Consider the following 26,964-nt stretch of genomic DNA (forward strand, 5'->3'; position numbering starts at 1 on the left):
CATCTCAGGCCATGAACCTCCCAGATGCCAGGCCTCCAGATAAACATGAAATGGTCATGGAGATGGTCCTGGGCTCTGTGAAGGAGGAGGTGGAAAAAGCAAAGGAAAGTTGTGTCCCTTCTGAAGGAGCAATGGTGGACATTGTGAATGGTGAAGGGAAGGTTTTGTGGGTGAAGAGGGAGTTATGCCATATATACCAGAAGCATGGGTCTTCAGCCTAGATGATGTGCCACCATTAATGTGGATTCTGTCTTGTCCGGCCAAGCTTGATTTACGGGCTTTGTAATTTTTTTAAGCAGGATAAAGGCTGAGTTTTTTTTATTTCTGCAGTAGACTAGAATAAGCCCAGACAGTCCCACTTCCATTATACCACCTGAAGGTGACGGTCAGTGACCACCGTGCCATCACTAACCTGTATGCTTACACAAAACAGAATGATGGAAAACTTACACGGTTTCTTTACATCTTCTGGGGTCCACTCCGAGATTAGACATTATGGCGTAATTACTCAGACGGGAATATAAAACAGAATAAAAAATAAAAGCTTTAATGTAATAATTAGATGCAAACAAAAGCTTTTATTATGAAATACAGAGGAGTATCCGCACCATATAGATGTAACATACAACAAACCACCGCAGATGGAACCCGGGTGACTCTAATGCACATGGTAATGTACAGGGTATATATGGACAGGATCTTGTATCAGAAAACACTCAGCACTTCTGATCAAGATGAGTGTCTGCAACAAGTTAGGCAAACTAGAAGTGAAAACACGTTCCAATGGCCGCCATATTGTCGTGCAGCAATACAGATTGTGGAAACTGGTATTAGACATTCACATTTACACAAAGCACAAGATACAAAATAAACAGCAGAAAAAAGACCTAAGCCTTTGGGATGTATTATTTAGGAAGTAAATAGAGATACATTAATGAAAAGCGTGAGTAACAGTCATCAGTCTGCTTGTGAAGGTCTCTAGAGTGGAGGCCTCTTGGACTGTGCAAGGCAGTGAGTTCCATGGTCAAAGCTAAACGTTCAACCCATAAATGAATGACAGGAGATTCTTGGTACTGCTGGTAACAGTCCATCTGTAGAAGCAAGCAAGCAAGCAAGCAGGGCAGTAAGGAGGCAGAAGCTGCTTCTAGTACCTTGGACCGTGTAATGTTGGGCTGGGAAGGTCAGTTAGCCAATTATGAAATAGATTTGTCATCTTACAGGCAGCCGGTGAAGGGAGTAGAGAATGGGTGTTATGTGGCAGGAATTAGCTGGTTAGGTAACAGCTTGGCTGCTGCATTCTGTACTAGCTGCAAGCTCTGTAATTCTTTTGCTGGGTGACCCAGGTAGATGGCATTGCAGTAGTCTATGAACTTCTGAGGGAATCAAGTGCTTGATTCTGGCTATGGTCCACAGATGAAAGAACGAGGATTTGTATGTGGCGTATACCTGATGTCTGTGTCAGCCACATACCAGGACAACACAAAGATTCAGCACATGTTCAGTATTTTGCAATTCTGAACACCAAAGCATAAATCCAGATGGTTGGTAAAGCTTGTCCTTTATTCGGGAGCTTCTATTATGTTTCACAAAGACTGAGTCACAGCCAACTGGCATCATCCACCCCTGGCGCTCAGCTAGACAACCATTTAGGATTGGTATTAGGTTCTCAGTACATGGTGCAAAAAGCAGGTCATCTGCATAGCAGTGGTAGACCAGGCCATGACGTCTGATTATATCACCCAGTGGTAGCATGTATATTTTATAAAGCATAAGAGATCGGATTCACCCTTGAGGAACATTGGACGACAGTGATAATTATACTCCAGAAGATGTAAATGGTTCCGTACTTGGGTAATGTCTAATATGTTCAACAAGAGCAGATTTATTTCTCTCACAGCATGAAAATGGCCTCTCATCTGTGAAATCGCTGATGTTTAACAAGAACTGATTTCCGTGCAAAACATTTCCCACACTCAGAACAGGAATATGGCATCTCACCTGTGTGACTTCTCTGATGTCTAACAAGATGTGATGTCGATGAAAAACATTTCCCACAATCAGAACAGGAAAATGGCTTCTCACCTGTGTGACTCCTCTGATGTCTAACAAGATGTGATGTCGATGAAAAACATTTCCCACACTCAGAACAGGAACACGGTTTCTCACCGGTGTGACTTCTCTGATGTATAACAAAATGTGATTTGCGTGCAAAACATTTCCCACACTCAGAACAGGAAAATGGCATCTCACCTGTGTGATTTCTCTGATGTATAACAAGATGTGATGTCGATGAAAAACATTTCCCACACTCAGAACAGGAATATGGCTTCTCACCTGTGTGACTTCGCTGATGTATAACTAAATGTGATTTGTGTGCAAAACATTTCCCACACTCAGAACAGGAATACGGCTTCTCACCTGTGTGACTTCTCTGATGTATAACAAGATGTGATTTCCATGCAAAACATTTCCCACACTCAGAACAGGAATATGGCTTCTCACCTGTGTGACTTCTCTGATGTATAACAAGATCTGGTTTCGATGAATAACATTTCCCACACTCAGAACAGGAATACGGCATCTCACCTGTGTGACTTCTCTGATGTATAACAAAATGTGATTTGTGTGCAAAACATTTCCCACACTCAGAACAGGAATATGGCTTCTCACCTGTGTGACTTCTCTGATGTATAACAAGAGCTGGTTTCCGTGCAAAACATTTCCTACACTCAGAACAGGAATATGGCTTCTCACCTGTGTGACTTCTCTGATGACTAACAAGAACTGATTTACATGCAAAACATTTCCCACACTCAGAACAGGAATATGGCTTCTCACCTGTGTGACTTCTCTGATGTATAACAAGATCTGATTTATATGTAAAACATTTCCCACACTCAGAACAGGAATACGGCTTCTCACCTGTGTGACTTCTCTCATGTCTAACAAGATATGATTTAGATGTAAAACATTTCCCACACTCAGAACATGGAAATGGCCTGTCACCTGCCTTAGCTGGCTGATGAGTAATAAGGTTTGTGTTTTGTGTAAAACATTTGGCATCTACAGAACAGGGAAACACTGAATCTACTCTCAGAGCTATAACAGATGCACCAATATCAGAGTGATCAGGAGAACATTCCCCAGGATCAGGGGGATCAGCTGATAGAGCTGGATGTATAATTGGGGTAATGGGGTTATCTCCTGGAGAATCCTGTCTACTGTCATCTGTTATTTCAGAATCCAGGGATAACATTAGATGTCCTTCTGAGATATTCCTGCTTGTGTGTCCATCTCCTGGAAATAAAATACATTAATATATAAAATGAGTAGACAAGACCAAGGGTGTTACAGGATACAATATATAATTCTATAACAGACATTTTTACCTGTAATCATTGCTTTTATGTTTATTAAAAAACAAAAAAAGCTAGGATGCTTAGACTGGAGCTTGATCAACACTGAAAGCTCATGTGGGATTACTAGAGGGGACGTGGACGCTCATGTGGGATCACTAGAGGTGACGTGGACGCTCACGTGGAATTACTAGAGGTGACACGGGCGCTCACGTGAGATTACTAGAGGTGACACGGGCGCTCACGTGAGATTACTAGAGGTGACACGGGCGTTCACGTGGGATTACTAGAGGTGACACGGACGCTCACGTGGGATTACTAGAGGTGACACGGACGCTCATGTGGGGTTACTAGAGGTGACATGGACACTCATGTGGGGTTACTAGAGTTGACATGGACGCTCATGTGGGGTTACTAGAGTTGACATGGACGCTAACGTGGGATTACAAGAGGTGACACGGGCGCTCACGTGGGATTACTAGAGGTGACACGGGTGCTCACGTGGGATTACTAAAGGTGACACGGACGCTCACGTGAGTTTACTAGAGGTGACAGGGGCGCTCACGTGGGATTACTAGAGGAGACAAGGACGCTCGCGTGGGATTACTAGAGGTGACACGGACGCTCACGTGGGATCACTAGAGGTGACGTGGATGCTCACGTGGAATTACTAGAGGTGACGTGGATGCTCACGTGGGATTACTAGAGGAGACATGGACGCTCATGTGGGATCACTAGAGGTGACACGGACGCTCATGTGGGATCACTAGAGGTGACACGGACGCTCATGTGGGATCACTAGAGGTGACATGGATGCTCATGTGGGGTTACTAGAGGTGACATGGACGCTCATGTGGGGTTACTAGAGTTGACATGGACGCTCATGTGGGGTTACTAGAGTTGACATGGACGCTCATGTGGGGTTACTAGAGGTGACATGGACGCTAACGTGGGATTACAAGAGGTGACATGGACATTCATGTGGGATTACTAGAGGTGACATGGACACTCATGTGGGATTAGTAGAGGTGACATGGACGCTCATGTGGGATTACTAGAGGTGACATGGACGCTCATGTGGGATTACTAGAGGTGACATGGACACTCATGTGGGATTACTAAAGGTGACATGGACACTCATGTGGGATTAGTAGAGGTGACATGGACGCTCATGTGGGATTACTAGAGGTGACATGGACGCTCATGTGGATTACTAGAGGTGACACGGACGCACATGTGGGATTACTGGAGGTGACATGGACACTCATGTGGGATTACTAGAGGTGACATGGACGCTCATGTGGGATTACTAAAGGTGACATGGACGCTCACATGGGATTACTAGAGGTGACACGGACGCACATGTGGGATTACTGGAGGTGACATGGACGCTCATGTGGGATTACTAAAGGTGACATGGACGCTCATGTGGGATTACTAGAGGTTACATGGGCTTTGCAATAATAAAACAGCAAAGAAGAGAAAGTGCTGTCCTGTTTGCGCACTAATAAATAATATATAACCTTTATTAAGTACAGTAAAGTATGTAAGATAAATCAGTGATATATTAAGCACAAAGGTAAATGTATAAAGTTGAATAAAGTAATAAAGAAACAAGTGTATTTGTTGTTAAACATCGGCATGTATATTATATTGGGGGATAATTGATTCAGTGCTGGTAATCCTGTTCAGTAAGAATATATTAATATATTACACCCATACGAGGATGGGATAAATTACACATTTAATAACATTGTGGCAGAGTTTCCTCCAGCGGTAATCTCAATGTAACATCATACTGTATGTATAAACATTTTATGGGGGGGGGATTCAGTTCATCGCAAAAACTCCCTAACCAATTAGCCGCAAAAAGTTATTGGTGATAATTCTCCATAGGTTTTTTATTTTGCTCACAAATGTCTGCGCACTGAGCAGTTGTGCGGTGTTAGGAGGAACTTATTTAAAATAAGATTTTAAACCTACCGGTAAATCTATTTGTCCTAGTCCGTAGAGGATGCTGGGGACTCCGTAAGGACCATGGGGTATAGACGGGCTCCGCAGGAGACATGGGCACCTAAAAAGAACTTTTCCTATGGGTGTGCACTGGCTCCTCCCTTTATGCCCCTCCTCCAGACCTCAGTTAGAGAACTGTGCCCAGAGGAGATGGACACTACAAGGCAGGATTTAAAAATCCCAGGGCAAGATTCATACCAGCCCACACCAATCATACCATGTAACCTGGAACATACATAACCAGTTAACCGTATGAACAACAACAGTGACGGTCAAAAACAGACTCCAACTGTAACATAACCCTTATGGAAGCAACAACTATATACAAGTCTTGCAGAGTTTCCGCACTGGGACGAGCGCCCAGCATCCTCTACGGACTAGGAGAAATAGATTTACCGGTAGGTTTAAAATCTTATTTTCTCTTACCTCCTAGAGGATGCTGGGGACTCCGTAAGGACCATGGTGTTTATACCAAAGCTCCCAATCGGGCGGGAGAGTGCGAATGACTCTGCAGCACCGACTGAGCAAAAGCTAGGTCCTCGTCAGCCATGGTATCAAACTTGTAGAATTTAGCAAAGGTGTTTGACCCCGACCAAGTTGCCGCACGGCAAAGCTGTAATGCCGAGACGCCTCGGGCAGCCGCCCAAGAAGAGCCCACCTTCCTAGTGGAATGGGCCTTAACCGAATTTGGAACCGGCAATCCAGACACAGAATGAGCCTGCTGAATCGTATTACAGATCCAGCGAGCAATAGTCTGCTTCGAAGCAGGTGCGCCAATCTTATTAGCAGCATACAGGACAAACAGTGCCTCTGTTTTCCTAATTCTAGCCGTTCCGGCTACATAAATCTTCAAAGCCCTGACTACGTCCAGGGACCTGGAATCCTCCAAGTCACTCGTAGCCACAGGCACCACGATAGGTTGGTTCAGATGGAATGAAGAAACCACCTTAGGCAAAAATTGAGGGCGTGTCCTCAATTCCGCTCTATCCACATGAAAAATCAAGTAGGGGCTCTTGTGTGACAAGGCCGCCAATTCTGACACTCTCCTTGCCGATGCCAAGGCCAACAACATGACCACCTTCCAGGTATGAAATTTAAACTCAACCCTGTTAAGTGGTTCAAACCAGTGTGATTTTAGGAACTGCAACACCACGTTCAGGTCCCACGGTGCCACTGGAGGCACATAAGGAGGCTGGATGTGCAGCACTCTCTTTACAAACGTCTGGACTTCTGGAAGAGAAGCCAATTCCCTCTGAAAGAAAATCGAAAGGGCTGAAATCTGTACCTTAACAGAACCTAATTTCAGGCCCATATCCACTCCTGTCTGCAGGAAGTGGAGAAAACGCCCTAAATGAAAATCTTCCGTAGGGGCGTTCTTGGTTTCACACCAAGACACATACTTTCACCAGATACGGTGATAATGTTTCAATGTTACCTCCTTCCTAGCCTTTATTAAAGTAGGGATGACCTCCTCCGGAATCCCCTTCTCCGCTAGGTTTCGGCGTTCAACCACCATGCCGTCAAACGTAACCGCGGTAAGTCTTGGAATATACAGGCCCCCTGTTGCAACAGGTCCTATCTCAGAGGGAGAGGCCAGGGATCTCCTGTGAGCATCTCTTGAAGATCTGAGTACCAGGCCCTTCGAGGCCAGTCTGGAACAACAAGTATCGTCTGTACTCTTCTTCGCCTTATGATCCTCAACACTTTTGTGATGAGAGGAAGAGGAGGAAACACGTAGACCGAGTGGAACACCCACGGTGTTACCAGGGCGTCTACTGCTACTGCCTGAGGGTCCAGAGACCTGGCACAATACCTCCGAAGCTTTTTGTTGAGGCGTGACGCCATCATGTCTATTTGAGGAATTCCCCAAAGACGTGTTATGTCTGCAAAGACTTCTTGATGAAGTCCCCACTCTCCTGGATTGAGATCATGTCTGCTGAGGAAGTCTGCTTCCCAGTTGTCCACTCCCGGAATGAAGACAGCCGACAGAGCACTTCCGTGATTTTACCGCCCAGCGAAGAATCCTTGCGGCTTCCGCCATCGCGACTCTGCTTCTTGTCCCGCCTTGGTGGTTCACATGAGCCACTGCTGTGACATTGTCTGATTGAGTCAGAACTGGTAGGTTTCGAAGAAGACTCTCCGCTTGTCGAAGGGCGTTGTATATGGCCCTGAGTTCCAACACATTGATGTGTAGACAGGACTCCTGGTCTGACCACGGTCCCTGAAAATTTTTTCCTTGGGTGACTGCTCCCCATCCTCGGAGACTCACGTCCATGGTTAACAGGATCCAGTCCTAAATTCCGAACCTGCGACCCTCCAGCAGGTGAGCACTTTGCAGCCACCATAGGAGAGACACTCTGGCCCTTGGGGACAGAGTTATTTTCCGATGTAAGTGCAGATGCGACCCGGACCATTTGTCCAGAAAGTCCCATTGAAACCTCCTCGCATGGAACCTGCCGAAGCGGATGGCCTCGTAGTCCGCCACCATTTTTCCCAGAACTCGAGTGCATTGATGAACTGACACCCATTTCGGTTTTAGCAGGTCTCTGACCATGTTCTGGATGTCCTGGGCTTTTTCCAACGGAAGAAAAACCTTCATTTGTTCCGTATCCAGTATCATACCTAGGAACATTAGTCGAGTTGTCGGAATCAACGGTGACTTTGGTAGATTCAGAATCCAACCGTGTTGCTGGAGCACTCTCAGAGAGAGCGTTACACTGTTCAGCAATTTTCTCTCTTGATCTCGAATTTATCAGGAGATCGTCCAAGTATGGGATAATTGTGACTCCATGCTTGCGCAGGAGCACCATGATTTCAGCCATTATCTTGGTGAAAATCCTTGGGGCCGTGGAAAGACCAAATGGCAACGTCTGAAATTGGTAATGACAATCCTGTACAATGAATCTCAGGTATTCCTGATGGGAAGGATATATGGGGACATGAAGGTACGCATTCTCTATGTCCAGTGACACCATAAACTCCCCCTCCTCCATACTGGCTATAATCGCCCTGAGCGATTCCATCTTGAATTTGAATCTTTTCATGTACAGGTTTAGGGATTTTAGATTCAAAATAGGTCTTTGTGTAGGAGAAAGGAATAACCCAGAGTTCTCGGGCACTTGGATATGGGGTGCTCTGTCAAGCAGCAGCCGTAAAAAACGGGAAGTCACTCCCACAGTAGATATACAAAAAAAAGCAATCGAGGCTGCGCTAGATTATTACATAAAACAAAAATAATATCTGATAATTCAATGTTTAGTTAAAAATGAATGTATTTAATATGGGAATATAAACCATCAATGGTAGTTCCAAATAATGACATTAAAAAGTACACATGGTAGAATAAATAAAACCAGGGTTACCCATAGGCCAGGAATATAGGTGGTATTGAATTAGGAAAGTCAGTTCCAGATTTGTTCCCCCAATAGTTAATATGTCCAGCAACTACAGATTTAGGAGGTGTATATATCCAAAATTGTGGCTTTTACCGCTAGAGGATAAGTTGCTCCAAGGTGGTAAATGGTGAGCTCTTCATGCAGTGCGGTGGACAAAGTTCAACAGCTCAGCCAAATAAGACACCTTCCGGTATGGATCTTGTGCTGGAATGTAGTAGGGGATGGTCTGGACTTTTTAGCAAGAGTTCCTGGCGTGAAAAAGCTGCCACCCCAGTGCATCCAGTAATGGATAGGGCCGAAATCTGCACCTTTATGGACCACTTGCATTCAACATATGCCACATGTCCATCCATTCCTGAGTCGGCACCACCGACGGGGACACACCACTCATTTGCTCCACCTCCTCCTTGGAGAAGCGTTCCGCCTCAGACATGTCGACACGCATGTACCGACACCCCCCACACACAGGGATAAACCTATAAGGGGACAAAACCCCAACCAGGCCCTTAGGAGAGACAGAGAGAGAGTATGCCAGCACACACCCAGCGCTTAATAACACTGGAAAAAATAAATGACCAGATAGCGTATATATATATATATATATATATATATATATATATATATATATCCAATTCCCACTCACTGCGTTACCAATGTGCCCCCCAGCAGGGGAGAGACCGGGGAGCCAGCGTCCTCATGCAGCTTCTGTGGAGAAAATGGCGCTGGTTAGTGGTGAGGATCAAGCTCCGCCCACCCGACGGCGGGCTTCTGTCCCAGTGCAATTGTAATAAAATGTCGGGGGATTCTTGGATTTACTGCCTCCGCAGCCTAATCATACTCTTTGTGCATCAAACTTTGGGGATTATTGCTGCCCAGGGCGCCCCCCCCCCCCCCTGCACCCATCAGTGCTGCCTCTGTGTGTTGTGTCTGGGAGCAATGGCGCGCAGCGGTACCTCACGAAGATCTGAAGTCTTCTGCCGCCTGAGATGTCTTCTATCTTCTCATACTCACCCGGCTTCCATCTTCCAGCATCTGTGAGGAGGACGGCGGTGCGGCTCCAGGACGAACCCCAGGGCAAGACCTGTGTTCCGACTCCCTCTGGACCTAATGGTGTCCAGTAGCCTAAGAAGCAGAGCCTATCAGTTAAGTAGGTCTGCTTCTCTCCCCTCAGCCCCACAATGCAGGGAGCCTGTTGCCAGCACGACTCCCTGAAAATAAAAAACCTAACAAAATTATTTTTCCACAGAAAACTCTGGAGAGCTCTCTGCAGTGCACCCATTCTCCTCTGGGCACAGAATCTAACTGGGGTCTGGAGGAGGGGCATAGAGGGAGGAGCCAGTGCACACCCTTAGGAAAAGTTCTTTTTAGGTGCCCATGTCTCCTGCGGAGCCCGTCTATAACCCATGGTCCTTACGGAGTCCCCAGCATCCTCTAGGACGTAAGAGAAAAAGGCTTTGTAGATGTTTACTACTGTATTGTCTTACTGACCTATAGTTTCCTCTGTATTGTCTTACTGACCTATAGTTTCTTACTGTATTGTCTTACTGACCTATAGTTTCCTACTGTATTGTCTTACTGACCTATAGTTTCCTACTGTATTGTCTTACTGACCTATAGTTTCTTACTGTATTGTCTTACTGACCTATAGTTTCCTACTGTATTGTATTACTGACCTATAATTTTACTGTATTGTCTTACTAACCTATAGTTTCCTTCTGTATTGTCTTACTGACCTATAGTTTCTTCTGTATTGTCTTTACTGACCTATAGTTTCCTACTGTATTGTCTTACTGACCTATAGTTTCCTACTGTATTGTCTTACTGACCTATAGTTTCCTTCTGTATTGTCTTACTGACCTATAGTTTCTTCTGCATTGTTTTACTGACCTATAGTTTCCTTCTCTATTCTTACTGACCTATAGTTTCTTCTGTATTGTCTTACTCATCTAGTTGCCTTCTGTATTGTCTTACTGACCTATAGTTTCCTACTGTATCACTGTCTTACTGACCTATAGTTTCCTACTGTATCACTGTCTTACTGACCTATAGTTTCCTGTCATACTGACCTATAGTTTCCTACTGTATTGTCTTAGGGCCCTACACACTAAAAGATTATCTGTCCAATCTGGCTGATTGGAAAGAAAATCTGGCAATGTCTGGGAGCAAATGGCAATTTACTATTTGCTCTCAAAGATTGGAAAACAGACAAAAAGGGACTTTCAGACAAATTGGTTACATTTGTTTCATTAAACCAATTTATCTGAAGTGTGTTTGTCCATTTTCTTGATTTTGGGAGCAAATGGTTGATTGTCATTTGCTCCCAGACATTGCCAGATTTTCTTTCCAATCAGCCAGATTGGACAGATAATCTTTAAGTGTGTATGGCCCTTTACTGACCTATAGTTTCTGACTGTATTGTCTTACTGACCTATAGTTTCCTACTGTATTGTCTTACTGACCTATAGTTTCTTACTGTATGGTCTTACTGACGTATCGTGGCTTACTGTAGTCTTACTGACCTATAGTTTCCTTATTTTTTGTCTTGCTGACCTATAGTTTCTTCTGTAATGTCTTACTGACCTATAGTTTCCTTCTGTATTGTCTTACTGACCTATAGTTTCCTTCTGTATTGTCTTACAGACCTATAGTTTCCTACTGTATTGTCTTACTGACCTATAGTTTCCTTCTGTATTGTCTTACTGGCCTATAGTTTCTTCTGTATTGTCTTACTGACCTATAGTTTCCTTCTGTATTGTCTTACAGACCTATAGTTTCCTACTGTATTGTCTTACTGACCTATAGTTTCCTACTGTATTGTCTTACTGACCTATAGTTTCCTTCTGTAATGTCTTACTGACCTATAGTTTATTCTGTAATGTCTTACTGACCTATAGTTTCTTCTGTATTGTCTTACTGACCTATAGTTTCTTCTGTATTGTCTTACAGACCTATAGTTTCCTATATACATAGTTTTCCTGTCTATGTATGGTAGGTATGGAAGGGATACCTACCATACATAGACAGTATATATAAGCCTCAGCCTCTCCCTTCTGAAAATGATAATGAATAAGGTGTATGTGTGGATACCATGCACATGTAACTGATTCTATTTACAGGAAACAATAGGGAGAGCCCACGGCTGTCTGGCAGTGTTCTAGATGGTAAAGTATTACACATATGAATATATTTCTTCTAAATAAAATATTTTTCACCCTGATTGATATAATACTGATAGTAAGAGAATTCAGTCAATAGTAATCTTTCTTTTAATTAATTAAGATCCATATATATGAATTTTTAGTGAATAGTTATTAAAGGTTATATTTTAATTGCAATTAAGTTAACAAGAGTGCTCCCTAAAAGGAAGTTTACTTCTTTCTTTCCGGACCGCTCTTCTATGCAGAAGGGAAATATCTGCTGTTTATTGAGAGATGCTCCCTGTAAGGAATTTACCACTTGCAGCTGAAATTGCAAAAGACCCCTCCCCTTGCATCAGGTAAATTAATGTCTCCTATGATTATGACTTCTCCCTTTAAAGCCATTTTAGTGATGTCCAACAATAGATTCCTGTCCAAATCCTGCCCCAGGCTACGTGGTCTAGAGATCACCCCAATGCGAATAATGTCCTTTTTCCCGGTTTCTGTGGTGACCAAAAGGGCCACAGATTTGTCTTCAATATTTTGTATTAATTGAAGTAGCATTTATGCTTTTTTCCCACATACATTGCTACCCTTCCTCCTACACTGACCATTCTATCCTTCCTAAATAAATTGTATCCTGCTATAGCTATGTCCCAGTCATGATTCTCATTGCACCATGACTCTGTAATTGCCACAATATCCAGGTTATCCCTGGTCATTATCACAATTAGCTCTGGAATTTTGTCTCCTAAGCTCCTAGCATTTGCACACATAGCTTTAAGAATTATGTCTGTGCATCTGTTATTAGTAGCCATGTCCAGACAGTACAAAATAAATGACAAGCTTAAAGTTGAAATTACCTGTTTGGTGATGTTGCTCTGTATTTGGTATTTGTTTTTTTAACTAATCAGGAATCACACTCTGTCCTTTACACCACGACTACACCTCGCTAAATGTAAAGATATAAACCTGACCACAAATGGCCAAATAGGTCTACTATATACAAGGAGTATAAAAAAAAATCATTTAACAAAATGAAGGTTATTTAATAAAAGGTTGCTAAACTGAGAAATTTAGATCCCATACAAATTAGGCACTCCACAAAAAACACACTACTACTTATATATGATCCCTAAAAATAAACTTCTGCTTGTTACTTTTTTATTTTTTTTTATTTAATATTTTTATTAAGTCGAGTAAACTGTTACAATACAGACAGGAGATGACAACTCTGAATAAATATTGAATCACATACATGTTATCCCGTGGAGGGGTAACCCAATATAACAAGAACAAGGGAGTACGTCAATAATGACAGATGTATATATCGACTACAATTTTTCTGTGTTTAAACAATGATAAACATAAAGAGGAAAAGTAGTAAAAAGAAAGAAGAATCTGAGGAGGAGACAGATAGAGTGGGAGAAAGAGAGGGAAGGGGGGGGAATGGGAGAGTGGTGGATCGTCAGAGAAGCTAGCAGGGTGGGGATGTGCCTTGGAGGGCAATACCTCCCTGGTACAAACCATGTCAACTGTCCAACCAAGGACGGCATAGCATCTCTTATATTTATTATGACCTTTTGGTATAGGTTAATGCAACATACCGCATCACATTACATCACACCCCTGAGGTGGAGGGTGTAATAAAGATGAACCATGGTTCCCATATCCTCCTATATTTGTCCGATCTGTCATGTAAGGATGCTGTAATTTTCTCCATCGTGGAGATATGCCAAATTTTAGCTATTAGCATGCTCCTAGGGGGGGTATTGTTTTTTTTCCAGTTCTTAGCTATAACACAGCGGGCTGCATGTAAGATTTGAAGTACTAGGCTGTTTGCATGGCTATCTAAATTGGGTAAGGGAAGGCCCAGCAGGGCTGACCATGGGCCCAGGGTTATTCGTGAACAGAAGATAGAACTAATGAGAGATTCCACCTGAGTCCAGAACATGTGTATTTTTGGGCATGACCACCATATATGTTTGAAATCTCCGGTTTGGCCGCATCCACGCCAACATAGTGGAGAGGACCCTGGAAAAATCCTGTGCAGGGTCGCAGGGACCCGATACCATCTCGTGTAGACTTTATAAGAATTTTCCTTTACCAAGGAGGAAATTGAAGACTGAGCTACTTTTTGTCTAATGGTTTCCCAGGAGTCTTCGTTGGGGGGTGGGCCTAGGTCCTGTTCCCACTTACTTTCATGGGGGAGTAGATTTACTGCCTTCAGGGAACGTAACAAACCGTAGAGTATGGAGATAATACCCTGCCGCATGGGAGAGTAAATACAAAGACGCTCCAAGGGGGTAGGCTGGCGAAAAACCTGGGATTTGGGAAGGGAGCTTAAAAAGGAGCGGAGTTGTAAGTATTCATATACTACAGGTTGGGAAATATTATATCTGTCACTTAGCGATTGAAGGGAACGCCATGAGGACCCATCTATAAAATCAAACACCAGACACGGGCGCGGGTCCAAACGGAGCCACGAGTGGGATCGCAATGTAGAGCCTGGGGGGAAATCCCGGTTATCCCAAATGGACGTGATGGGTGAAGGGAAAGTGGACAGGCCGTAATGTCGAATGCAGAAAAGCCACAGGGAGCAGGTGAGTTTTGTTGAAGGGATACAAGTATGCATAGACCGTAGTGGCTCTGCTTGTTACTTTTAATAACACTATAGTGATGTGTGTAATAACTCTCTTCATCTGATGTTTGTCATGGATAACCTTGTGTTATAAACACCCAACTGAAAACAGGGCTGATGGCGGAGGAGGGTGAAGAATAAGAGATTGCTGTAGTGACTGAGCAATGAGAATATGTGACTTCTGTAATAATTGTTTATTACTCACCTGTGCTGATATCTGTAGGGATCTCCTCCTCCTTACACTGCTGATCACCCCTCACATACGTCTCTTCTTCTCCCTCTGTATCTTCTGTCATCATATCAGTCGCATACGTATTTTCTTCTCCCTCTATATCTTCTGCCTTTATATCAATCACATACGTCTCGTCTTCTTCCTCTATATCTTCTGCCTTCATATCAGTCACATACATCTTTTCTTCTTCCGCTGTATCTTTTGCCTTCATATCAGTCACATACGTCTCTTCTTCTCCATCTATATCTTCTGCCTTTAGATCAGTCACATGTGTCTCTTCTTCTCTCCTTATATCTTCTGCCTTTATACGAGAAAGACGTTCTACCTAAATAACCCAAAAAAAGATGATTTTGGTACTTACCTATAAATCCATTTCTCTAAATCCTCTAGGGGACACTGGAGTCTTATACAGTAGGGGTGTGAAGCTTGCAACCGGAGGTGTGGCACAATCTAAAATTAGCATTGTCTGCACAGCCGGCTCCTCCCCCTTCACATCCCTCCTCCCTCAGTTTGAAAAATTTGACTGAGAGAATAGGACATGATACTATAGTACTTGGCGAGGAACCAAACCGTACAACAAAGCAAACAGCATCCAAGAAACTCTTAACAGAAAAACCAACGCTGTTTGCACGAACTGTTTGAACAAGAACTTTGAACACAGCAGGTTGACGGCACCGAGGCGGGCGTCCAGTGTCCCCTAGAGGATTCAGAGAAATGGATTTATCGGTAAGTACGAAAATCCTCTTTTCTCTTTCATCCACTAGGGGACAATGGAGTCTTATACAGTACGGGACGTCCCAAAGTTATTCCCAAGGGAGGGAGTGCTGTCGATGGCCTGCAAAACTAAACGTCCGAACTTAGAATCTCCGGACGCCATGTATCAAACCTGTAAAAGTTTGCGAATGTGTGGGCTGAAGACCACGTTGTCGCTGTGCAAAATTGAGTAGTGGAAGCACCTCGAATAGCCGCCCATGAGGCACTCACTGATCTGGTATTATGAGCACCAGTCTGAAACGGAAACTGCTTACCACAGGAAATATTAGCTTGCCGATTGGCAAAGCTATTCCATCTAAACAAAGACTGCCTAGATGCTGGCCAACCATTCTTTGGACCAAACCAATGGTCCAACCTTCTAAAGGACGACGTAACTTGTACGTATATTCGTAAGCTCGGACAACATCCAAAGACACGTCCCCATCTGCGAATCCCTGAAAGGATGGGACCACAATCGGTTGGTTTACCTGAAACCCCGAAACGACCTTAGGAAGGAAATCCGCTCATATACGGAGTTTGGCCTTATCCTTCTGGAAAATTAACAAAGTACTCTAACCTAATAGGGCTCCTTACGCCGAAACCCTTCCGGCCGAAGCTAAGGCAAGAATAACATGATCTTCCAAGAGAGATATTGCAGGTCTGTTCTTTCCAACGGCTCAAAAGATGGAGATCTCAAAAATTCCAACTACAAATCAACTACAGTGGGAGGACGGAATGGAGGTTGTATCCTCAGAACCCCCTGTAAAAAGGTTTGAACCTCTTCTAAGGACGCTAACCGCTGTTGAAATAGGATGGAGAGAGACGAAACTTGAACCTTCAAGGAACCTAGTCTTAGTCCTTCATCTAGACCAGCTCGAGTGAAAAGTAGAAGTCTGGGTAAGTGGACATTCGTCGAATTCTACCCATGTTCCTAACACCAGTCCATGTACTTCTTCTAATGTCTGCAGTCGTACATGGGTGTCACCGGCTTTCGAGCAGCGATCATCTTTAAGAATAGCCATTCTTGGTATCCCTCTCACTCTTAAGATCCGGGTCTCAACAGCCACGCCATTAAACGTAGCCTGTTCAGGTCTGAGTGGAGGAACGGCCCCTGATATAGTCGGTCCTCCCTTCGAGGTAACCGCCAAGGGTCCTCCGCTAGTATCCCCCGTAAGTCCGAGTACCGACCTCTACGGGGCCAACTTGGTGCTATGAGAATTGCCCATACTCGCTCTCATATTACCCCTTTTTGGAGAATTCGGGGTATGAGTGTGAAAGGCGGAAAAATGTAAACCCTTCTGTAACACCAAGGAAGTGTCAGCGTGTCCACTTCCTCTGCTGCTGGATCTCTTGTCCTGGACACATACCTGGGCAGCTAATGATTTTGTCGAGACGCCATCAGGTCCACCTGAGGTAGACACCATCTACTCACCATCATGTCGAAGATCTGTGTAAGCACCGCTCACCTGGATGCAGTCCTGGCGACTGTGATAATCTGCTTTCCGGTTCACTGTTAACCACTGACTATATCTTCTGCTAAGAGAAGCGATTTGTAAACTGTTTCTCAGTTCGAGAATGGTTATGGGTAACCCGCTCTCCAGTAAAGTCCATTTGCCCTGAAAGTGATGGGTCTCTAGGACAGCTTCCCCAACCTCTGAGACTGGCATTTGTTGTGAGAATCCTCCAATACTAAATTCCAAATTCTTGCCTGCTGCAAGGTTTTAGTGGAACGACCACCCAATTAAGGAGATCCGTATCTCTTGTGGCAATCGGATCCTTCGATGCAGGAGCCAGTGTTACCCTGGTCCCTGAGCAGTAACGTTCATTGGGAATGGTCGTAAGTGAAGTCAGCTGTACTGGAGAGCCTCGAAAGACGTCACCATCATCCCGAGAAGTTGCACAGAGAGGTGAAGGGAGACCGTCTGTGTCCTCAGTACCTGAGTCACTAGCCTCTGTAGGTCCTGGATCTTGTTCTCTGGTAAGAAAGCCCTCAATCTTACTGTGTCCAAGAGGAGATATAGGAATGGAATACGTTGCATTGGTCTGGGGTTAGGTTTCTGGAAATTCACCATCCACCTATGTTGAATGAGAAGTTGATAAGATGTCTGAGCATCCTTGATGAGCCGTTCTTGAGAGAAGGCTTTGATCAGGAGATCGTCTCAATCCTGCCACCATTACTGCCATGATCCTCGTAAGAGAGTCCTGGGGCTGATGATAGACCGAATGGTAGGAGCCTTCATTTGGAAATGATCCTGCACCAGTGCAAATCTTAAGTAAGCTTGGTGGGGGGTCCAAATCGGGATATGCAGGAATGCATCCCTTATGTCCATGGATACCATTAACTCTCCTGGTTCCAAACCTGCAATAACTGACTGTTATTTAATGAGCGTCCTTTGAAGCCTGGCACAGATAAGCAGCTAATTCTCCAATATGCTCTGCTACTGAGAAACCTCCTCCATGCTACCTATTCACGCCCAGTCCATGTGACAATGTGCTGGTACAAAAATTGCTTTTGATGAAGTGCGACCTGACATATCCTTTAAGGTGGTCACGCTAGGCCTAGGTGACATTGCCTTGTTTGAAAATGCCCAGTAGGCCATTTAACCATTACACTTCTTGATAAAGGATTCTTAAATTCAAACCTCCTTGGCACTTGAAAGCGTTTATCAGGCTGCTTCCAAGCATTCGCCATCTGAGTCTGGAGAGTTCTAGGAATATGGAGCACTACTGGCAACGATTGTGGGATACGAATCAATCGAAAACTCTCTGTATCCTTAACTTCTTACTCCCTGAAGTTTAGGGTCTTTATAACCACTTCTATAAGGGAATCTAAACTCCTGATCTAAGACAGACTTAAGTATCTTGCCTCTTTATCTATAATAAGACCTTCTTCCTCCTTCGTGTAAGATGAGGATGGTTCTCTTAATCGACTTGTTCGCATTTCTTTATGCTTGCGCAGGAGGGATTAATTTAAATCAGAAATTCCTCCATAGTCTTTGAGAATCCCTCAGTCCTTTCCGACTGCTGTTTGCGGGATTCTGACATTTCCTTTGAAATACCTGTTAGGGCTTGCTCCCATGACCTTGGCGGAGCCTTCCTCCCGTGCTGGACGCCCTTAACTAGACAGGCAACGCATACCCGGGAGCCGCTCACCCTTGCTCATCTTACTACATTTTGTGGAAACATAATAAGTCTTAGTGTTGGTGGTAAGTGCTTTTGACATTTGAAGCCGTACCCCATAGAGCGCTCCTCAGTGCTTCCCCCCTTTATAATAGGAACAGAAAGACGGTAACGGGTGATAGGAGTAAAGGTACACTGGATCCCCCTAGCTGGATCTTTCTAAACACTACAAACAAAACAAAAAATAACAATTTATAATAATAATATCACCAGATACACCCAACTGTATTTCAGTTCTGAGGTCGGGGTTGTGATCCAGTCGTTCCCATCATTTCATCGGGATCTTTTGTTTAGAAGTCCCTTGAAAATCTAAAGCATAAAAATGCCTGTCAGAATCCATTGAAAATCCATTGCAGCAGAGTCCTAAATACAAATGTCCAGTAGAGGGAGCAGTTGCTCTATTATAATAACCCGTCCCTCTGCTCTGACCGGCCAGGAAGCCCGTCTATTCTAATGGTAATAACGCCTGAGAGAGTCCTAAATACAAATGTCCAGTAGAGGGAGCAGTTGCTCTATTATAATAACCCGTCCCTCTGCTCTGACCAGCCAGGAAGCCCGTCTATTCTAAAGGTAATAACGCCTGAGAGAGTCCTAAATACAAATGTCCAGTAGAGGGAGCAGTTGCTCTATTATAATAACCCGTCCCTCTGCTCTGACCGGCCAGGAAGCCCCTCTATTCTAAAGGTAATAACGCCTGAGAGAGTCCTAAATACAAATGTCCAGTAGAGGGAGCAGTTGCTCTATTATAATAACCCGTCCCTCTGCTCTGACCGCCCAGGGAGCCCGTCTATTCTAAAGGTAATAACGCCTGAGAGAGTCCTTTTGGCGCCTCTATTCGGCCGCCATTTATTTAATAAATATATATTACCAAGGCTCTCTGGGTCCTTCCTAGGGTCACTCTACCTCCTTAACGGCTGCCCCAGGCCGGACTTACTAGCAAGAGGATCAGTTTCTATTAATTTCCCCCTTTGTCGTCACACTCAGCCCTCCGCTGGCGGCGGGAAGGGACGAGAGATCATCTGAGCGGGCGGTGGACGCACTTCCCAAGCGCCCGTAGTGTGTGTGATGCTGCTACTGAGAGGCGCGCTGTGTCTCCCTCCGCTGGCAGTGGGAGAGGGCGAGAGACCATTTCCGCTGTATGTGAGGATGCCGCCGCTGACAGCCGCAATGCGTCTCCCTCCGATGTAGAGGGGGGGGGGGGGAGGGGGGGAGTAGAAGCCGGCCAGGGAGTGTTTGAGCCCGCGCTGTGTGTATAAAAGAAGTCGGGCGGCGGGGGAGCTGCGCTGCTAGTCTGCTAGGACATAAGTTACAGGAAGCCTGGAGGCAGCAGCGTGCACACTGGCCAGATAATAATAATTTTTTAAACCTTAAGTTGTGGGAATTGGAAGGAGTCTGCTAATAGCCTCTGCCTTTCTATCTAAGGCCCATATTACCCACCAGTACTCACTGCCCATGGAAATGCTGACTCTGTGCTCCGGATTGTCCATAGAGAGATGCAGATCCCTTTATATGGGATCATTGTCTCTCTAATTCAAAGGCTTTTGTCCCCCTTTTCATTAGGTTGACGCAGCCTGAGTTTTCTGTAATGTTACCTCCTAGGCACAATTTTTCAAACTGAGGGAGGAGGGATGTGAAGGGGGAGGAGCCGGCTGTGCAGACAATGCTAATTTTACATTGTGCCACACCTCCGGTTGCAAGCTTTAGACCCCTACTGTATAAGACTCCAGTGTCCCCTAGTGGATGAAAGGGAAATACAATGGCATTTGCAAAATGTTTGATTAAACTGAGGTGAAACAGTATAATATCAGTGTATAATACACACAGCTCCTCTACACAACATATAGTGACAGTCACTTTGGTATATTGGTGAGACCCTAAATCCCACCTACCTGATCCTCCTGTGGGATCCTGTGATTCTCCTCTGTACAATCCTGGGAATACAGAGGACGGGGACATCTCTCTGGGGTATCTCTGTTACTGGGCCCATCTGTAGGAGACACACAGTGACTGAGTACAGTGTATATATGTGATTATCAGGTGATGTGTGTATATAGAGACCCCCATACCTGCTCTACCCTGTACAATACATGACAGTCTGCTCTTACCCAGTGATGTGAGGGGCCGGTGATTCTCCATCATCACGTCCTTGTACAGACCCCTGTGTTCCTCTATATACTCCCCCTCCTGCATGGAGACATAGACAGTGACATCCTGACACCTTATAGGAACCTGACACACACAGTGATACAGTCATCACCCAGACACATCCCCTGGTGTTACTGTATAATGTCCCATTCCCAGCAGTCACCTCTCCAGTCATCACCCAGACACGTCCCCTGGTGTTACAGTATAATGCCCGATTCCCATCAGTCACCTCTCCAGTAATCACCCAGACACGTCCCCTGGTGTAACTGTATAATGTCCCATTCCCAGCAGTCACCTCTCCAGTCATCACCCAGACACGTCCCCTGGTGTTACTGTATAATGTCCCATTCCCAGCAGTCACCTCTCCAGTCATCACCCAGACACGTCCCCTGGTGTTACTGTATAATGTCCCATTCCCAGCAGTCACCTCTCCAGTCATCACCCAGACACGTCCCCTGGTGTTACTGTATAATATCCCATTCCCAGCAGTCACCTCTCCAGTCATCACACAGACACATCCCCTGGTGTACTGTATAATGCCCCATTCCCAGCAGTCACCTCTCCAGTCATCACCAAGACACATCCCCTGGTGTTACTGTATAAAGCCCCATTCCCAGCAGTCACCTCTCCAGTCATCACTCAAACACATCCCCTGGTGTTACTGTATAATGTCCCATTCCCAGCAGTCACCTCTCCAGTCATCACCAAGACACATCCCCTGGTGTTACTGTATAATGTCCCATTCCCAGCAGTCACCTCTCCAGTCATCACCCAGACACGTCCCCTGGTGTTACTGTATAATGTCCCATTCCCAGCAGTCACCTCTCCAGTCATCACCCAGACATATCCCCTGGTGTTACTGTATAATGCCCCATTCCCAGCAGTCACCTCTCCAGTCATCACCCAGACACGTCCCCTGGTGTTACTGTATAATGCCCCATTCCCAGCAGTCACCTCTGCAGTCATCACCCAGACAAATGCCCTGGTGTTACTGTATAATGTCCCATTCCCAGCAGTCACCTCTCCAGTCATCACCCAGACACATCCCTTGGTGTTATTGTATAATGCCCCATTCCCAGCAGTCACCTCTCCAGTCATCACCCAGACACATCCCCTGGTGTTACTGTATAATGTCCCATTCCCAGCAGTCACCTCTCCAGTCATCACCCAGACACATCCCCTGGTGTTACTGTATAATGCCCCATTCCCAGCAGTCACCTCTCCAGTCATCACCCAGACACATCCCCTGGTGTTACTGTATAATGTCCCATTCCCAGCAGTCACCTCTCCAGTCATCACCCAGACACATCCCCTGGTGTTACTGTATAATGCCCCATTCCCAGCAGTCACCTCTCCAGTCATCACCCAGACACATCCCCTGGTGTTACTGTATAATGTCCCATTCCCAGCAGTCACCTCTCCAGTCATCACCCAGACACGTCCCCAGTTGTTACTGTATAATGCTCCATTCCCAGCAGTCACCTCTCAAGTCATCACCCAGACACGTCCCCCGGTGTTACTGTATAATGCCCCATTCCCAGCAGTCACCTCTCCAGTCATCACCCAGACACATACCCTGGTGTTACTGTATAATGTCCCATTCCCAGCAGCCACCTCTCCAGTCATCACCCAGACACATACCCTGGTGTTACTGTATAATGCCCCATTCCCAGCAGTCCCCTCTCCATTCAGCAGCTGAATGATCTTGTTGGTGAGTTCCAGGATCTTCTTGTCATTGTGTCTCTCATGTGTCAGTGAGTGAGGTGGAGGCACCGTGATTGGGCTCTGGGTTCTTCTCAGTCCTCCTGATACACGGGGATGGCTGATGGGTGTCTCACACCCATTGGATGTCTTCTTCACTATTGTGTAATCCTGTGTAATGGTGGAGACATCAAATATCAATATATACACTCCCAGATCCTCACCTCCCCAGTCATGTCCCTGTATTATTACTATAGATATAAGTGACGTCACTGTGAGGCTCCAAGACCCCCTCACCTCCCCAGTCACATCACTGTATCATTAATATAGATATAAGTGACCTCACTATAACGCTCCGATTCCCTCACCTCCCCAGTCATGTCCTTGTATAATTACTTTAGATATAAGTGATGTCACTGTGAGGCTCCAAGACTCCCTCACCTCCCCAGTCACATCACTGTATTATTACTATAGATATAAGTGATGTCACTGTGATGATCCCAGATCCCCTCACCTCCCCAGTCATGTCCCTGTTTTATTACTATAGACAAAAGTGACATCACTGTGACGCTCCCAAACCCCTCACCTCCGCAGTTATGTCCCTGTATTAATACTATAGATATATGTGACGTCAACGTGATGCTCCCAGATCCCTTCACCTCCCCAGTCATGTCCTTGTATTATTACTATAGATATAAGTGATGTCACTGTGACACTCCCAGATCACCTCACCTCCCCTGTCATGTCCATGTGTTATTACTATAGATATGTGACATCACTGCGTCGCTACCAGATCTCCTTCCCTCCCCAGTCATGTCCCTGTATTTACTATAGATATGTGATGCCACTGTGACGATCCCAGATCCCCTTACCTCCCCAATCATGCCCCTGTGTTATTGCTATTGATGAGTGACGTCACTATGAAGCTCCAAGATCCCATCACATCCCAAGTCAAGTCCCTGTATTATTACTATAGATATACGTGATGTCACTGTGATGCTCTGATTCCCTCACCTCCCCAGTCATATTCCTGTATTATGACTATAGATATTAGAGATGTCACAGTGACGCACCCAGATCCCCTCACCTCCCCAGTCATGTTCCTGTATTATCACTATAGATATAAGGTCACTGTGACGCTCCCAGATCCCCTCACCTCCCCAGTTATGTTCCTGTATCATTGCTAAAGATATAAGGTCACTGTGACACTCCCAGACCCCTCACCTCCCCAGTCATGTCCCTGTATTATTACTATAGATATAAGTAGTCACAGTGATCCTCCCAGATCCCCTCACCTCCCCAGTCATATCCCTGTATTATTACTATAGATATAAGGTCAATGTGACGCTCCCAGATCCACTCACCTCCCCAGTCAGCAGGTAGATGATCTCCAGGGTGATATTTATTATCCTCTCAGTCCTGTGACTCCTGTCCTTGTCCATCCTCGGTGAATCAGAGAGAATACAGAACGTGTGATGTGTAATAAAGACTCTGTTCCTCACAGCTGGAGTTCCTGGAATAAATATAATACATAAAACATATTGCACATGTAACATAGTAAATATAAAATAGAGTGGTCATTAAGTCTCCTATTTCCCCACAGCCATAGAGTCCTGGTCAGTGTCTACGAGGTTCCTGTGACCCAGCCCCATAAGGCTGTACTGCATAGTGGGACTGATCTAGAGTGTAGCGCTATTGTGGGTGGAGTCACAATGAGCTGATGTTCAGTACACTGCTCATGTGCACGACCCGTACGGAGCATGTGCTCTATGTGTCCTGAGTTGTCAGACGAGTATGGCTGCAGCCATGAAGTGGTGTAAGCGTGAGAATTGGTTGTGAAGGGACAGGGTCTCATGAGAGAAATTTCATGGCCTCATTCATGGAGCTGCAGCGTACAGTCACCGTGACGTCAGGTTCCACACATCCAGCCGATGGTGTAGCAAAGGTGGCAGGAGACAGGCATGGGGTGGCAGGAGACAGTCAGGGGAAAGGTGGCAGGAGACAGGCATGGGAAAGGCTGCAGGAGACAGGCAGGGGAAAGGTTGCAGGCGACAGGCAGGGGGAAGGCGGCAAGAGACATTATTTGTTCTCAGGAGATTGCATAATTTCTTAATAATTTGTAATAAAAGTTAAGTTTTATTCTTTGAGAATATCTCATTATTTCTTCACAAGAGTGCACCCACAAAGAAGTCTACTTTCTTTCTATTGTCACTGTGGCACTCCCAGGTCCCCCTCACCTCCCCAATCATGTCCCTGTATTATTACTATAGATATTAACGATGTCACTGTGACATTCCCAGATCCCCTTACCTTCCCAGTCATGTCCCTTTATTACTATAGATATAAGTGATGCCACAGTGACGCTCCCAGATTCCCTCACCTGCCCAGTCATGTCCCTGTATTATTACTATATATATATAAGTGATGTTAAAGTGACACTCCCAGACCCCTCACCTCGCCAGTCATGTCCCAGTATTACTACAGATATAAGTGATGTCACTGTGACGCTCCCAGATCCCCTCACCTCCGCAGTCATGTCCCTGTCTTATTTCTAGATATATAAGTGACGTCAGAGTGACTATCCCAGACCTCATAACCTCCGCAGTCATTTCCCTGTATTATTTATATATATATATAAGTGACATCAGAGTGACTATCCCAGACCTTTTCACCTCCCCAATCATTTCCCTGTATTATTACTATAGATATAAGTGATGTCACAGTGACACTTCCAGGAGTGTGATATACATTTGCTTCATACTGCTCCAATTATCATCTGTTACACATGCCAGGGATATTATGGTCCTTGCTTTAATATATCCTAGAATTTGAGCAATAGTTTCAATTCCCACAATTACATATAATAAAATTAATAACAATAATAATAATAATAATAACAACGACACTAAAGGCTGCACCCCAGTATAAAAATAACACTAGCTACTAATTCTTTATAATATTAATAATAGGACAACAAAGGTTGCTCCTCCTGTATAATAATTATAATAATAATAATAATAATAATAATAATAAAAGGACACCACAGGCTACTCCCCCTGTATTATAATATAGTGTTCACTCTAGGATATTTTTAGGGCAGGGTGCTGAGCATTGAAGAGGGCACATTTTTATTTTGAGGGGCACACAAAGCATAGCGTATATGTTTATAGTTTTTGTACATACATTTTGCCTTTAGTAAATCATATACCAATACATACATATAAGACCCCTAACATCTGTACTGAGAAACATACTGTATATGTCCAGTCTTCTATGTGTTATAAAACAGAAAAGTTATACAATGGGTTAAAATATATAGGAAAAAAATAATTCTGTTCTACTGGGGAAATACTGTAAGCAGTACATGCTCACTGCTTACCCTGTTCTTTCCCTCTTTATCAGAGTGCTGTGTTATTACAGTGCCTCCTCTGCCATCCAGTTCACTAAGGATAGAAATTGTGTTCCAGTTCCAGAGGTGGTCAGGGAGTAGACGACAACATTGTAACCTGCGCTCTGACTGCTGCATTCTGTATACAAGGGGGCGATTTCTGGTCCTGCAGGGTGCACCGAGACAGGGCAGGGGGCAGCACCCTGCTGAGACAGCCTAGAAGGAACACTATAATAACAGGACACCACAGGCTGCTCACCCTGTATAATAATAATAACAGGACACCACAGGCTGCTCACCCTGTATAATAATAATAATAATAATAATAACAGGACACCACAGGCTGCTCACCCTGTATAATAATAACAGGACACCACAGGCTGCTCACCCTGTATTATAATAACAGGACACCACAGGCCGCTCACCCTGTATAATAATAACAGGACACCACAGGCTGCTCACCCTGTATAATAATAATAATAATAATTACAGGACACCACAGGCTGCTCACCCTGTATAATAATAACAGGACACCACAGGCTGCTCACCCTGTATAATAATAATAATAATAATAATTACAGGACACCACAGGCTGCTCACCCTGTATAATAATAACAGGACACCACAGGCTGCTCACCCTGTATAATAATAATAATAATAACAGGACACCACAGGCTGCTCACCCTGTATAATAATAACAGGACACCACAGGCTGCTCCCCCTGTATAATAATAACAGGACACCACAGGCTGCTCACCCTGTATAATAATAACAGGACACCACAGGCTGCTCACCCTGTATAGTAATAACAGGACACCACAGGCTGCTCACCCTGTATAATAATAACAGGACACCACAGGCTGCTCACCCTGTATAATAATAATAATAATTACAGGACACCACAGGCTGCTCACCCTGTATAATAATAACAGGACACCACAGGCTGCTCACCCTGTATAATAATAATAATAATAATAATAATAATAATAACAGGACACCACAGGCTGCTCACCCTGTATAATA

The 26,964-nt window shown here is 44.7% G+C and overlaps 1 protein-coding gene across 1 annotated transcript; it reads right to left on the reverse strand.

The window, feature by feature from the left end:
* Positions 1–600: 600 nt before the first annotated feature.
* LOC134984288 (zinc finger protein OZF-like) lies at positions 601–20,690 on the reverse strand. Its single transcript, XM_063949910.1, has 3 exons — positions 20,593–20,690; positions 14,748–15,095; positions 601–3,297 (listed from the first exon to the last, which is right to left on the reverse strand). The coding sequence occupies exons 2-3, from the start codon at positions 14,983–14,985 to the stop codon at positions 1,913–1,915; spliced, it is 1,623 nt and encodes a 540-aa protein (XP_063805980.1). The 5' UTR covers positions 14,986–15,095; positions 20,593–20,690; the 3' UTR covers positions 601–1,912.
* Between the last annotated feature and the right edge of the window lie 6,274 nt (positions 20,691–26,964).

Source organism: Pseudophryne corroboree, assembly GCF_028390025.1.
Source record: "Pseudophryne corroboree isolate aPseCor3 chromosome 3 unlocalized genomic scaffold, aPseCor3.hap2 SUPER_3_unloc_47, whole genome shotgun sequence".
Classification (NCBI taxonomy): domain Eukaryota; kingdom Metazoa; phylum Chordata; class Amphibia; order Anura; family Myobatrachidae; genus Pseudophryne; species Pseudophryne corroboree.

What these genes read in the sequence shown, in the direction of transcription:
- LOC134984288 (XM_063949910.1), bottom strand. Translation starts at nt 14,985, where the DNA reads ATGAAGGCAAAAGATACAGCGGAAGAAGAAAAGATGTATGTGACTGAT. An exon ending in CCCTACAGATATCAGCACAG is followed by an intron (nt 3,298 to 14,747) that starts GTGAGTAATAAA and finishes TTTTATTTCCAG; the next exon opens with GAGATGGACACACAAGCAGG.